Source organism: Scardinius erythrophthalmus (assembly GCF_964197995.2).
Source record: "Scardinius erythrophthalmus genome assembly, chromosome: 19".
Taxonomy (NCBI): Eukaryota; Metazoa; Chordata; class Actinopteri; order Cypriniformes; family Leuciscidae; genus Scardinius; species Scardinius erythrophthalmus.
The window spans coordinates 13,632,727-13,646,064 of NC_138239.1; the positions used below are offsets into that span (position 1 = coordinate 13,632,727).

General features: G+C 39.5%; 1 protein-coding gene across 1 annotated transcript in view; it reads left to right on the forward strand.

Moving 5' to 3' along the window:
- ush2a (Usher syndrome 2A (autosomal recessive, mild)) overlaps positions 1 to 13,338 on the forward strand; it is a gene marked incomplete at both ends in the record, with an annotated part of 211,764 nt that overhangs the window by 172,267 nt on the left and 26,159 nt on the right. Inside the window, 5 exons of the mRNA XM_081394329.1 lie at positions 1,979 to 2,086; positions 2,255 to 2,438; positions 6,922 to 7,079; positions 10,499 to 10,657; positions 10,964 to 11,126. Coding sequence (XP_081250455.1) covers positions 1,979 to 2,086; positions 2,255 to 2,438; positions 6,922 to 7,079; positions 10,499 to 10,657; positions 10,964 to 11,126 — 772 coding nt within the window. The remainder of the gene's footprint in view (positions 1 to 1,978; positions 2,087 to 2,254; positions 2,439 to 6,921; positions 7,080 to 10,498; positions 10,658 to 10,963; positions 11,127 to 13,338) is intronic.

The window sequence follows — 13,338 nt, forward strand, 5'->3', positions numbered from 1 at the left end:
TAAAGTCACTGGTTAGTTTTAGCCAGCACCACATTCTCAAACCCCTTCACCTGGCTTATCAGTCTTCCGTGTGCAGCTGCTTTATCAGGGTTCAGAGAGGTCTGCCCATGTCCTGATAGAAGAGAAGAACCTTTGCCTCCTAAATTATGCGTGAGCGGGAGGAAACTGATCCTATAAAAGGCATCAGGGGTAGTCTCCTAGCTTGGCTGACACGTAGAGCCCACAGATCGCTTCATAATCCCCTCCAGACAGAAAAAAAAAAAAAAACATTAAGTAATTGTAGACAGGAAGTGGGCACTTAATTATTTAGAGGTTTTTATCAATGTGGCAGGTAAAGTGAGTAAGCATTGCAGGCCTTTTCTCATCAGGTCGCCACGTTCAGGAATAGCACCTATCATCTTCTCATATTCTCTAATGCAAACAGTAAATGGCAGCTTGTCAATAAAATACCTTTTTATATCGTTTATTACCTCACACTTCCTCACTGTGCTGTACGGAGCAATTTGGATGACAGTTACGGCATTGTTTCACTTTGTGTTAGCTGTGTGCTACAAATGGGCCGTTGTGTGCTTAGAGGGGTTAGAGCTAAAATGATTGATTTTTTTGTCTCCTGTTTATTTATATATGTATTTATTTGCAATTTTCATTAAAGGTGCATATGTCTTTAACAGGCTAAGAGTGCCCCCTTCAGTTTGAATGGAATATCAAAATGTAACTGAGGGTGATGTCGTGAATGGATCAATGTATATATCTTTTTTTTGGTATACATGCATATTAATAATTACGATTTCCGGCTTGATATTAGACAGCATATGCTTCATTTAAGTGCAAGTTTGAGTCCATAAAAATAGTATTGTCTGTGTAATTTTAATATTTAAAATTAAAAATAATCTGTTTCCTATGTATTATAATAATAATAATAAATTGGGATCTTAATGCTTTTTCTAATATTATTTCTAAAGCTAACCTCCATGAGGTTATTTCTGACTAATCATTCAAAGATTTTTTTTCTGAATAATGTAATCTTCCCATTAGTTACCCAAGTAGATTGATCTCTAAATTAGGTTGGATTTACGGCGTGCGAATGGTTTCAGCCCCCCTGAACACCAAATGCTCTAATAACTTACCCCTCAACGCTATAATAACCTAGCCCTTCTAGAATACACACCTGGACATGTTTTGCATGGCGATGTGTGAAGTGAAGCTTTAAAGGCAATATTCAGTGGTTTTCCCCTGTGTTTAGTATGCTCAACAGAATTCTTTACTTAACCCAAACACAGCTCAACGTTCTGAAAAAATTGATCTGTGTTTGGGTTAAATGAGAGAGGCCGTAAGGCATACTAAACAGGAGCACGGGTGCATGTGTTCCTCCAGATGTGGAGGCAGTGCTCGACGGACACAGGCACGGCTTTACGGGGTGTGCAGAGTTCAGGATTAAAGTGAGATTTAAAGTGCTTCAGGATTAGAACCAGATTTAGAGTTCTGACTGCTGAAGCTGCATCTTTGTCACAGGTGCTGTGTTAGACACCAAACTACTCATACATTTTATAAACAAACAACATGTGTGTATGTATGTATATATATATATATATATATATATATAATCCAAAAGCTTGTTAATTCTATTATTTATATACATTTAGTTGTTCAGTGGGCCATTGGCTGTAATATTACATTAAACATTCAGAGGGATTCCAGTGTATTCTTTGCTGTTATGTGAGGTACAGAGTTGTTATACATTTAAATCAGCTACATTTTATATTTCATATAAATACTGATAGTTTTTTTTTCAATATATTTAAAACTACATTATAATTAAGTAGTAAATATATTAAATTAGATTCACATTTTATATTTTGAAATTATAATATTATATATAATATTATATTTATTATTAAATTCATTAGCACATGTGTAAGTGTAGAGGTGATTGTTGCAGATGGTGTTTAAAAGCAATGTCTGTTGACTGTTTTTGCAGGTCTGCAGCCGCACACCGACTACAGCTTCATTCTTGTTGCATGCACTGCAGCCGGTTGCGGAGCAAGTCAGCCATCTATGGGTCGCACACTGGAAGATGCACCAGCAGGTTAGTGCACTTACACACACTGACACTCACTGTAACATATCATCTCACACTAAAAACGTTGTTTGTTTTTGATTTTAAATGCATAATCAGAGTTATATATACTGTATATTGTATTTAATATATTCACTTGTCTCGTCTGTCCTATCCTCTTTGTTTTCTCTTCTCTAGATGTGTGGGTGGTGCCCAGGCATATACAGGTGAACTCTTCAGCAGTGGAGCTTCACTGGAGCCAGCCGCTCAAACCCAATGGCCTGCTCTCTCGGTATCGGCTGCTGCGTGACGGAGTGGTCGTCTTCACCAGCGACGGAGGAAAGATGAGCTACACAGATGCTGGCCTTCAGCCCAACACCAGGTTCTATCTATCGGCTATCTTTAACAAGCCATTAGCACTTGATTATCGATGACATCTAATCCTATGTGTGTCTTAAAGAATCCTGGGACTCTACAATAACAGAGCTCTTCAGTAACAGAGCTGCTCTGATACCAAATCATTAAAAGTTTTTAAGAGGAGCGAGCAGGGAGGCTAGCTAATGAGCAGAAGCGTTGGCTTGGAGAGTCGCATTGATCGCGTTCCCCTTGTGATTCAAGTTAGGACACCAACTAAACTTTTCTACTGTTGATGGAGAGCGAGACTGAGGCTCAAAATGGCTAAACACTAAGCTTTTAATTGTCTTAACTACAAATTATTGGTCAGGAAATTACCCCTTCACTTTGAAAAGCCATTTAATGCAAGAATGGCTTGCTTCCCAAAAATGAAAAGTTGTTATCTATAGAGGAATGATCAGATGTTATTTTTCAACAAGATAATACTCCTGCCCAAATTGCAAAGACAACCCAGAAGTGGCTTGAGAACAAGTCTATCAGGCTCATGTTTTGAGTCCAGATTTGAACCCTATAGTGAATATTTGGTCTCACGTTAAACTGAAACTAACTGGGAGACATTTTTCAACTGCTCATGAACTGTTTGAAGCCATTAACATGGAGTGGAACAACACTGACTCTTCTTCCTATAAAAAGCTGTCTGCAAGTTTACCCACACAGCTTAAACATTTAAAGAAAACAAAGGGAAAGGCAATTCCATGCTAAGTTACTTTATCTACAGAACTGGTATTTGTGCAATTCTTGTTAATTTCCTGACCAGTGATTTGTGATTAAAATGGTTGACCATTAAAAGACCATTTTTGGCTTGGCCTTTTTTCTTTTTCTTTTTGCCCAGGAGTGTATATATGTATATAACAAATTATTTAGTGTATTAATGTGTTCAAGCCATTTATTTCTAAACATAGTTAACCAAGGGTCCAGAAAAACCTCCAAACAAATAATTTTACTGAGCATAAGAACTATTTACTTGTGTAAACGCCACAATAAAAGTACATAGAATAAACAAGTAATAAGATCAGTGATGATCTTCCAGCACTGTTTCAGCTGTGCGCTCCTATTCTGTGGCATATGGTAAATCAAGACCTGTCTATCTGAACGATCAAACCAACCTAAGTGCTCTCCAGCTATAAAACAGTGTTCGATTGGTCTCTACACATTGTACCCACCACACCCGAGATCCCGTTTCCGGTGGTTGAACTTTCAGATGACACTGGAAAACCCAGAAGACCTATAGCTTTAGCCAAGCAGCATGTCAGGTGACAGGTCACTCTGTGATCTACGCATTGTCGTTCAAGACCACCTGTTCTAAATAAAGACATGTGATCTACTATGGTTTACTAATGTTTTGCGTTACAAAACAAGTTACAAAATGTGGTGCAAAAGCATCATGTGTATACTGTTTACAACTGCATCGGCGGCGCTTTTTCATACAAATACTTGGAACTCTTTGGTCTCTCACTAAAACAAATATGCTTGTTGTATTCTGCTTGTTGAGACCTTTTAAATGAAAAATGACACAAGTCTATCTGTTATGTACAATGATTTTTATAGATCACATTTTCATGTAAAGCAGTTATTTTTTCATTCAATGAGAATAGAGCACTTCTGATATGTCAGCAAATTTAAAAGCACTTGTTAAGTGATGGTCAGCCAGAAAGCTTCTAAGCTTTAAAATGACCTATTTTGTGTTGGTTAAGCAAGTTGTTGTTAAGTAATGTGAAAACTTAGTAGTGCTTCAAATTTAGGAGGTTAAGGTTAAGTTAAAGATTAATAAATTAATTGATTGATAATTTAAACAACGAATTTAGGTAAATTGACATTCCTAGTATGTTATAGTAATGAAAGTATATAAATAATTGTATAAAAACAATTAAAATATTTTTCGTCTTAATTCATTTTTGTATTAAATGAATTCCTAAGATTGTATTTTGTATGTATTATTTTTTATGTGCCGAATAATCTGAAACCATCTACTTAATAATGAACATAAAAAAATATGAAAATATAATTTTCTTGGTGTTGTAGAAATTCAGCTGTTTTGTCAATGCCTCGTTATTCATGAATATATCCAGTCTTAGCATCTGTGAAATCTGTTGGTTGGCTGTAATCAAAAAATGCACACAGGGACTCTGTGCAAAATAATTGGCTAGTTTGTGCAATATGTTGTGTAAATATTTGCAATGGTTCATTCTCATAAGCTGCTTAAGATACAGGATAAATCTGTTTGTTTCATTACTTTACAATCAGTGATTCGTAGATTGTTCACTGCATTCCTTTCACGTGTGTGTGTATATATATATATATAGAGAGAGAGAGAGTGTTTAAAAAAATTTCATCATGCAAATCTGTATCTTTCACACTGATTTGAACTGTCAAAACCATGTGTCTTCGGATTGGACAGTTTGGACAGGTCATTCAGTCACCTGACCTCCCTCTCATTGTCCCTCGGCTGCTTTTGTTTATACTGTAGCTTCAGACAGAGCAGGGGATAGCCATGACGTTTAATTTGCGGTAATTCCAGATGACCTGCCAAAAGGCATTCCCTTCTCCCGTGCTCTCCCCTTTCCCTTTCTTCTTCCAATTTAGCTCTGTAAGGAGCGTTACAAAGGCAGACGAGCGGTTCATTATCCAGACAGGCTATGGGCTGAAGTGAAACAGTTAACCAGGGTGCTGGGGGGTGTTCTGCGAGCACTCCTGCTCATCGATTATTTATGACAATGTTGATTAGCTGTCACTTACCTCACTATCGTAGAAAGTCTCTCTGACGAGTGAAATATTAACCTTTCTCCCTCTAGGGAAACAGGTTAGCCGCTTGCCACCTCGTTTGATGCGCCGCATCATGTTTATTCAACTTAAAGCATGCAACATACACACAGCGGCGACATACCTGCGTCGGCATGCACAGCTGTTCACTGGTGTGTTTTAAACGTGTTTTCTGATTAATATCACTAATGCTTTTATTGCACATGATGAGCATGGTATATAATAACTGATGTGACTATTTTAAAGGAGTAGTGCTGGAACAATAGTTAATGTGAAGGTATTAATGGCTGGCTATGGAGTTTATGGCAAATTAAAAGCCTTTAATGTTGAACATGACCCACATACATTGCTAATGCACACCTTTGCACTGACACCCATCTCTGTGTAAAAGGTAAATCTATCTTGTGAAGTCATGTATGTCTTAAAAGAGCTTTCCGGCGAGTGTTTTTATAACATCAGGCGTTAATACATGCGTATACACACACACACACACACACACACACACACACACACACACACTTCCCTTTCTATTTATATGCATGTCCGTTCAGAGCATCTGTCACGTCTGTCACAGATCACAGTGGAGGGGCTGATCAGCATTGCATTAACAATGTCATCTGTTAAATAGTATCACACTATATCGATCCAGCAGGGACTTTTCCAATGAATCAAGTATAATGTAAAAGCAGAATTACAAGAAGGCATAGCCATCTGAGCATTTTCTTTTCTCCATTTATATTGGAAGTAAAATAGTAAATTTCATGAGTCAACAGCTGATTAGTCGACTAATTGAAGATTTAGTTATTCATTCATTCATTCATTTATTCTGGTGAAAATCTCTTTAAGAAATTATGTCTTTTAAATTTATTCTTTTTAAAACACTGCCAGTTTATTTTGTGATAATGAAGTCTGTCTGTACAGTTACTAACTAAAGGGAGCCATGCTACTAAAATAACTAGGGAATTTTTGTAGTCGTAGTGGCAGTTCTGTTTTCTTAATATACACTTCTGACCAGCAGCAGTGAAACATGACAAAACTGTTGATGCTTTTAATGTCAAATTGTACTGCACACTCTCTCCTAAACTGCCCACGCGCTCTCGCTCATTTGTGGTCACAGTCGTGAAATTCCACAGGCAAGAAAGGTCCATTGTCTGATGTCAAAAGTATATAAAAGTCATAGTCACTTTCAAACCAAGTTCTGTTGGTCATTGCATAAATCTGTGTAAATTAAACCCGTAGTGGGGAAATTTTTCGCCTTCATTCGAAATTCCAGATTTCGTGTAATTCTATTGTAAAGACTCGATTTCCCCCGCACTTTTTTTGTATTGATTTGCTTTATTTGTTGGTTTTTATATCTGCTGTTTGCTAGTATTACTTCAGCTTGGTTTCCCATTCCTGATTTTAAACAACATTTGCTTTGTTACGCCTCAATTCTGAGAACTCTGATGAAAGACGCACATCCTTAAACAAAACTATGCTTGCTGTGAAAGACACGGCTTAATGGCAGAATCAATGCACCCGCCTCTCTCGCGGACAATGAATAATTAAACTCATGCGTCGACTCCCACCTGAAATGGAGAATCGCTGAAACAGAGGCAAATTTAACTTCTGTGACAGGAGACTTTTAAGCTAATAGCATAATTTAGTTTCTCAGTTGACTTATTTATCTCCTATCCATCTTTGTTTCGCAGATATGTGTACGAGTTGGAGGCCACCACCAGCGGCGGGAGCAGTCTCAGTGATAGATACGTCATTCAGACCCCCGTCTCCTCCCCGGAAAGGATTCCTCCTCCGAATAATGTCAGCCTCCATGGCCCTCGCTCCGTCTTTGTTGCTTGGTCACCCCCAGGTAATGTTTACAACCTAATGCGCTATGCAGCCTCTCTATTTAGCACTCAAGCATGGCTGATTTATCCCTGCTCGGGCCTGCGAGAGTGACGGCACGCGGGCAAGAATTTACGAGTGGCGTTGTGTGTAATTTACCAGGAGCCCAACATGGTCGTGGTGTACATGCATCAGTGCGGGCCGGACGTAGATGGGTCCCACCAATCAATTAACATTCAAACCTAAGTGACAGCTTTTCCTTCCTCTAGTGTGATTTAGAGGAGAGTTGTTTGAGATGCGCTCGCCCTTCACCTGCGTGTGTTCTCCCATCACTGTCCAGTCGTGTCTCATTCATTCTCTCCTTCTCCGCTGTTGCTGTGGAGTTGAGGTTAAGTTCAGGTATTGGATTGCGTGTACCAATTCTGATCATGTGCACCTGATCAAACGGCAGCACACATAGATATATTTTATTAATTAATATTTATTTAGAGACATTTAGCTTTCTTGGTTGTACTCTGAAGAATAGATGGAGGAATCACCACCCATGTAGCTTTTACTGTACAGCTGAAAGAGATAGAACAGTCAAAATCCATAAAACATAGTCTCTATCCAAAATACCTTTAAATTGCTACCACTTTTTTTTTTGGCAAAGTATTTTTATTCAATTATTCAGATGCTGTTTACTACTGGCGGAATCATTGAGATCCTCCCCATTTTACCCGATAAATACCGCATTCATTCAAAAAATATATGTATATATGTATGTACATATATAATATATGTATGTATGTGTGTGCATGTGCATATATATATATATATATATATATATATATATATATATATATACGTATATATACATACATACATACATACACACACATATATATACACATATATACATATATATATATATATATCAGTATTTATTATAAATGATTTATCTTTGCACTTCTCTTTTTTTCAATTAATGCGCCCTTGTAGTCTTTAATCAAAATAACATCCGCTCCAACTGTTCTCTTCTCTGATGACGTGATTACTGCCGCAAGAGCGTGCCAACCTGTCACTCACATGAGATTGTAAGGCCGAAATTCCTGATAAGACTGAACACAAGAGCTCTCACATGCAATAAAACAATAAACTTACTAATCTGAAGAAAAGATCATGAAGCAAGGACACAGAAATCCATTTGCCTAATTCTGTCCTCACTCATCCTAAACCCCCCTTTCCCCACTCCTTTTCCTTTCACCCTGGTTGAAAGTTCACAAAGAATGGCAATATACCACTTATTATGTATCTTGTGCATCTGTTGACATCTTTGAGCAATTGATGTTATGTATTTAGCATTTCTGAATTGGCTTCTCATTGTTTAATTATGCAATTGGCATGATACATTTTTACCTGACGAATAAAATGCTATATTTGATTGATTCTGTATTCTACTGAAATGATTTATTTATTATAGATTATAGTGGATTGTGGTGTTTCTGCAAGTATTGTGTCCAGGATAGGTCAAATTGAAGGGCCACGAATGAATGGAGCATGGGGCACATAATCTGGGACCTTTTGATTACTGTCTATCACTGACTTGTGCAAGTTGTATGAACGTGACTATGAAAACTACACTTCTTGTTAAGAGCAAACATGTAGCGGTGACTTAAGGACATCATGATCCAATCAATTCCGATGGACAAAATCATGTCCCATCCTACATTCAATGTTGTTCACTACTATTTATGGGTTTTATTGAGACGATTCATTATCCCAGTTAGGTTATTAAGGTGTGAAACTGTGTAACTAAAAAGTCATTTTCTGAAGGGGGTCCATGCGACGTTTCTGAGCTGAGGTTTGTCCAGTGATCCAGAGCGAGTTGTCATTGATGTGGTGTCCTGCATGATCTTATCATTTCTGTTGCAGGCTGCAGCCCACCAGCCTCCACCGATCAATCAATCACTCTGTTTACACTGTGAGACTGCAGCACCGGGCTCATCTGCACATCCCACTGTGCATGTGGGCCAAGTGTTCTCCCACATGGAGAGTAAATGCAAACTCTCTCTCCCTGTGGTTTGAGCTGTGATAGTTCATAGACTTCATCCCAGCATCCCAGACTGCTCTTGTGCATGCTCAGACCGACTACCCAGCCCACCTGTTTCACATATGTGTGAGAAACCCTTAGCATGTCAGATCTGTGTGTATGCATTCTCCTGGTCATGTGTCGCAAATCTCTGCGAATCTGCATGCACGTATTTGTTTTCCCTCAAGAAGGTGTGGGTGGGTGGGTGTTTAAGCGTGTGCGTGCATATTCACACACTCAAGAGTGATTTCACAGGCTACATTCAAGCGGTCCTGATTGTCTGCCTCAGATGGTCCATCTTTTGTTATTATTGCCCCATTATGCCTCTCTCCTGTGAGAGGATCCCCTTAAACAACCTCAATTACACCATAAGAGCCCTTAAACAGCCCTGATACCCAGAGAAAACATTTACATAGCCCGGATCTTTTATTGACTTTACATTTCGAGAGAGGCGAGCGAAAAAATCTATGGCTTCAAACTACAATATCTCACGCTTGGTTAAGTCCGAATGCAGAAACGGGCACGGTTTTAAGCTGCACCTGTGCTTGATGGATCAGATCTGATAGCATGTTCCTTTTCTTTTCCTTTGTGCCATTATTTCTTATTAGACTCTCATTCAAGTTGAAAGTGCAAAAACTCCAAAGTCAGTGATTAGTTGTAAATAATAGAACTTAGGGACCTGTGCGATTGAACTTCTCAGGCAGGATGCTTTGATCAAAGCACCATCTAATTCCAGCGGGTTTTTGTGTCTCAGGCAAAAGACTACATCTGCTCAGGGAGACGGCAATGAAGGAAGTTGAATAATTTAACTTTTTCATTTGTAAAGATAATCAGCCCGTTCTGAATACATCTCAGGTCTCATAAATGTTGAATAACCTATCAGCCTCCAGTTGCCGTAAATTATGAAAGGCGCTAGTGATGGGAATATTAACAAAGCGTGGATGCCAGGACTCTACATTCTTTAGTTCAAATGCATTACCAAAGACCGTGTGCGTGTCTGTGTGTTTCGGACAGCGGTGGGATAGACGAACTGGGGGAAGTGCCTGCTTGGCCAGAAGGATGTTGAATCAAGGGCAAAGCTTCCCAAAGTGTCAGATCCACTGTATGTCAGTCCTTGCACTGTATTACAAGTACATACGGCTCTTTGTATATTGTGATTGTGGAAAGGGTGAGCTGAGTGTGTTTTTGTTTTCATGGTGGATTATCACTAATCTCTTTGGTTAGTTTGTCAGTTTGGTGATTTGTCACTGCATTTGTGTCACGTTTCTACATTTTAGATTTGCTTAAACGAGCTTGTAATGAATTTCCTATCAGTGGCCTTTGATATCAGTAAAAGCAAGCAAATGTGACTTTCTGTTTCCGTTTGCCTCTAGGTGTGTATAATTTAAGTGCTCCTTTGGAATATAACATCCTGCTCAATGCAGGCACTGAGCGGCCCCTCGTCCGCCCTGCCGGACCAGAGCACTTCATGCTACTACAAGGACTGGACCCCTACACCATCTACCACATTCAAGTACAGGCCTGTCAGCCAGGTATTCTCCTACCCAATGAAACCTGAACACTTTAAATAGTCAGACAAGAGAATTAAATTATATGATTGGGATGTTCTGTATACTACATTTCAGCTTAGGTGAAGACAACAATCAGTCAATTTGGAAATATACGCCTCTGGAAACAATTAATGTTCCTAAATATCACCATCTACACTCAGGGAAAAAACTTAAAGAAACATATTCACACTATTTCCTTTTATTTTCATTTAGATGTGTTGCATCAGTTCTACATATGTATCGTATAGCACATTGCTTTCATGTAAATATTTGTATGTATTTGTGCAGATGGTTGTGGTGTAGGACAGGGGGTGTCTGTTCGGACCCCTGAGGCTGCGCCTTTAGCTCAGGACCCTCCAGTTCTCACCGCTGCAGGTGCAGCCGTTATCGAGGTCCACTGGAGTCCGCCACACAAACCCAATGGCCTCATCACTAACTACTTTATATACAGGTACAAAGCACTCACTCTTACATGTAAACAACAAAACATGTTGGTCTTCTTATTCCAATATCACATTTGATTATTATTATTTTTTACTGTGAATACATTGTAGATTTTTATAGTTATATATTAATTAATTATTTTATTCATTATTAACCATTAGGGATGCTCAAACCCCCATACTAGAAAAAGACTTTGAGGTTTGGAAGAAAATATTTGGAACAATAATGTTCACTGTGTGAATACTTGAATAATGTTGAACACACACCTAGGACCTCTGTAGAACAGATATTTTGGCTCTTTTGTGGACATGTTAACCAGTACTATTAACTAGCACTCCACTATCAATCTCAGCTGAAAATGCACTTTCATAAAATGATTCTGTCAGGCTAATGTCAGTGCAGAGGTTGCATTGGGAATAAGTGTGTGTGTGTGTTTAGGTGTGAGTCCATGTCAAGGCATGTTTGAAAGGAAGGCCGGAAACGTAGACGAACACAAACAGTAATTATGCCGTGACCTTGAGGTGAACAGGCCACTCACTGCTGGTTACACTTGTCAACATTTCCTCTCTACTTCCTGTGCAACTGACAGTAAGAAAACGCAGAATAGTGAGGAGTGCTTATGTGGATATCAGCTGTATATCAGTGACTGTGGTATCTGAGCACAGGAAAGAGAGAGAGAGAGGCTGATCGGCAGCTCTAAATGGAAGATGACATTGCCCTGCTGACTTTGATTATTCCAGGCACATTCAGAGCCGTTTGAGAGCAATATGAAACAGAATGCCATGATGCTTGCGCCCCGCACAGTGGGAATAAAGCTAAGACTGACATGGCACGATCACATCAGAATGCTTTTCTCTGCTGTTACAGAGGCATCCTTCAAGGAGAACAGGGAGCGATGTGCCGGGGAGTAGCCAACTCTATCATTACGCTGCCAACATTGCCCTTATGGTCGGAAACAACACAGCCGGCCGTGTTGGAACCTTTATTGCCCCACATCGTGAACAGCAATTTAAACCCTTCAGGTTTTGACTTGAAGGATTCCAGACAATGATCAGATTAAACCATAAATTGAGACGTCTTTCCAATGTTTTCGCTCTAAGGATGGCTGCGAAAACAGTGTTTATAGCATCTACTTGAGTGTGCGATTGTGTGTGTGTTAGCGACAGTGTAAGGTTTTAGTCAAGGGCAACATGGCTGTTGACCAGTGTCATTCATATGCAAGGTCAGATCAGTCTAAGCCCGCATAAATCTTAAGAAAATATCATTAGCATAGCCACAGATGCCGGGGCATTCCGACGAACGCATGACTGGATTTCATCTTGGCTCTGATTTGGGAGCGGGATAAACTCTGGCAAATACATCACATTCAGGGGGCAGTGAATTCACTCGTGGCTTAAAGGACTTGGTGTATTATTCTATCTGCTCATCTTAATACCGGCGATCAGCGCTACGCTAAATGTAATCGTTTAATGTGCTATTGTATATGTATTCAGCTCATTGGAGGTTATCTGAGATTGTGAAGTGAGTGTCCCCTCCTCAGGGATGTTTGTCCTCCACACTTTTAACTTATATTACACAGAAGAATTAGGTATTACCTGGGAGAGTCCTTGAGTGCTATACATAATTTTTGTAAATCAGTTCCTAAGAATACATCCAGTACATGTTGAAGATGCTGGTGAGACTGAGACAATAGAAGCATCGACATAATTCAACATAAGGATTCGCGGCCACAAGAAAAAGATAGGATCTCGAGGCCACGACTTTATTGCATTGTTAGATCATTTTGATCATTACCTCGACAAAATGATCTTGTGGCCATGACAAAACTTAGTGAACCAAACGTGTATTTATCAACCCAAATGTATGAAAAACAAAAAGCCTAATACAATCTTGTGTTCCAGATGCAGTGTCGGTATGTGTGTGGAACAGACTGCTGATCGCAGCTGTGTGCTGTAGTTTAGCACCATGGTGTGAGACGTTCTTCTCCCCTGCCAGTCTCTGTTTGGCTTTATTTTAATGCGGTGGGTGAGATTAGGCCGTTGCGGTGCGAGCGGGGCCGGCGGGGGCCACATTAGAACGGTGAATGTCATTTTCTCCAGCAGCATGGAAGCCAGGCCTCTAATGTGGAGGAATTAACGAAGCTTGAGCAAAGCCCAGAGCTCTGCTCCTGCTCCTCACCTCCTCTGTGTGCTCTTCCTCATTTCGGCATCCTTCCTCTG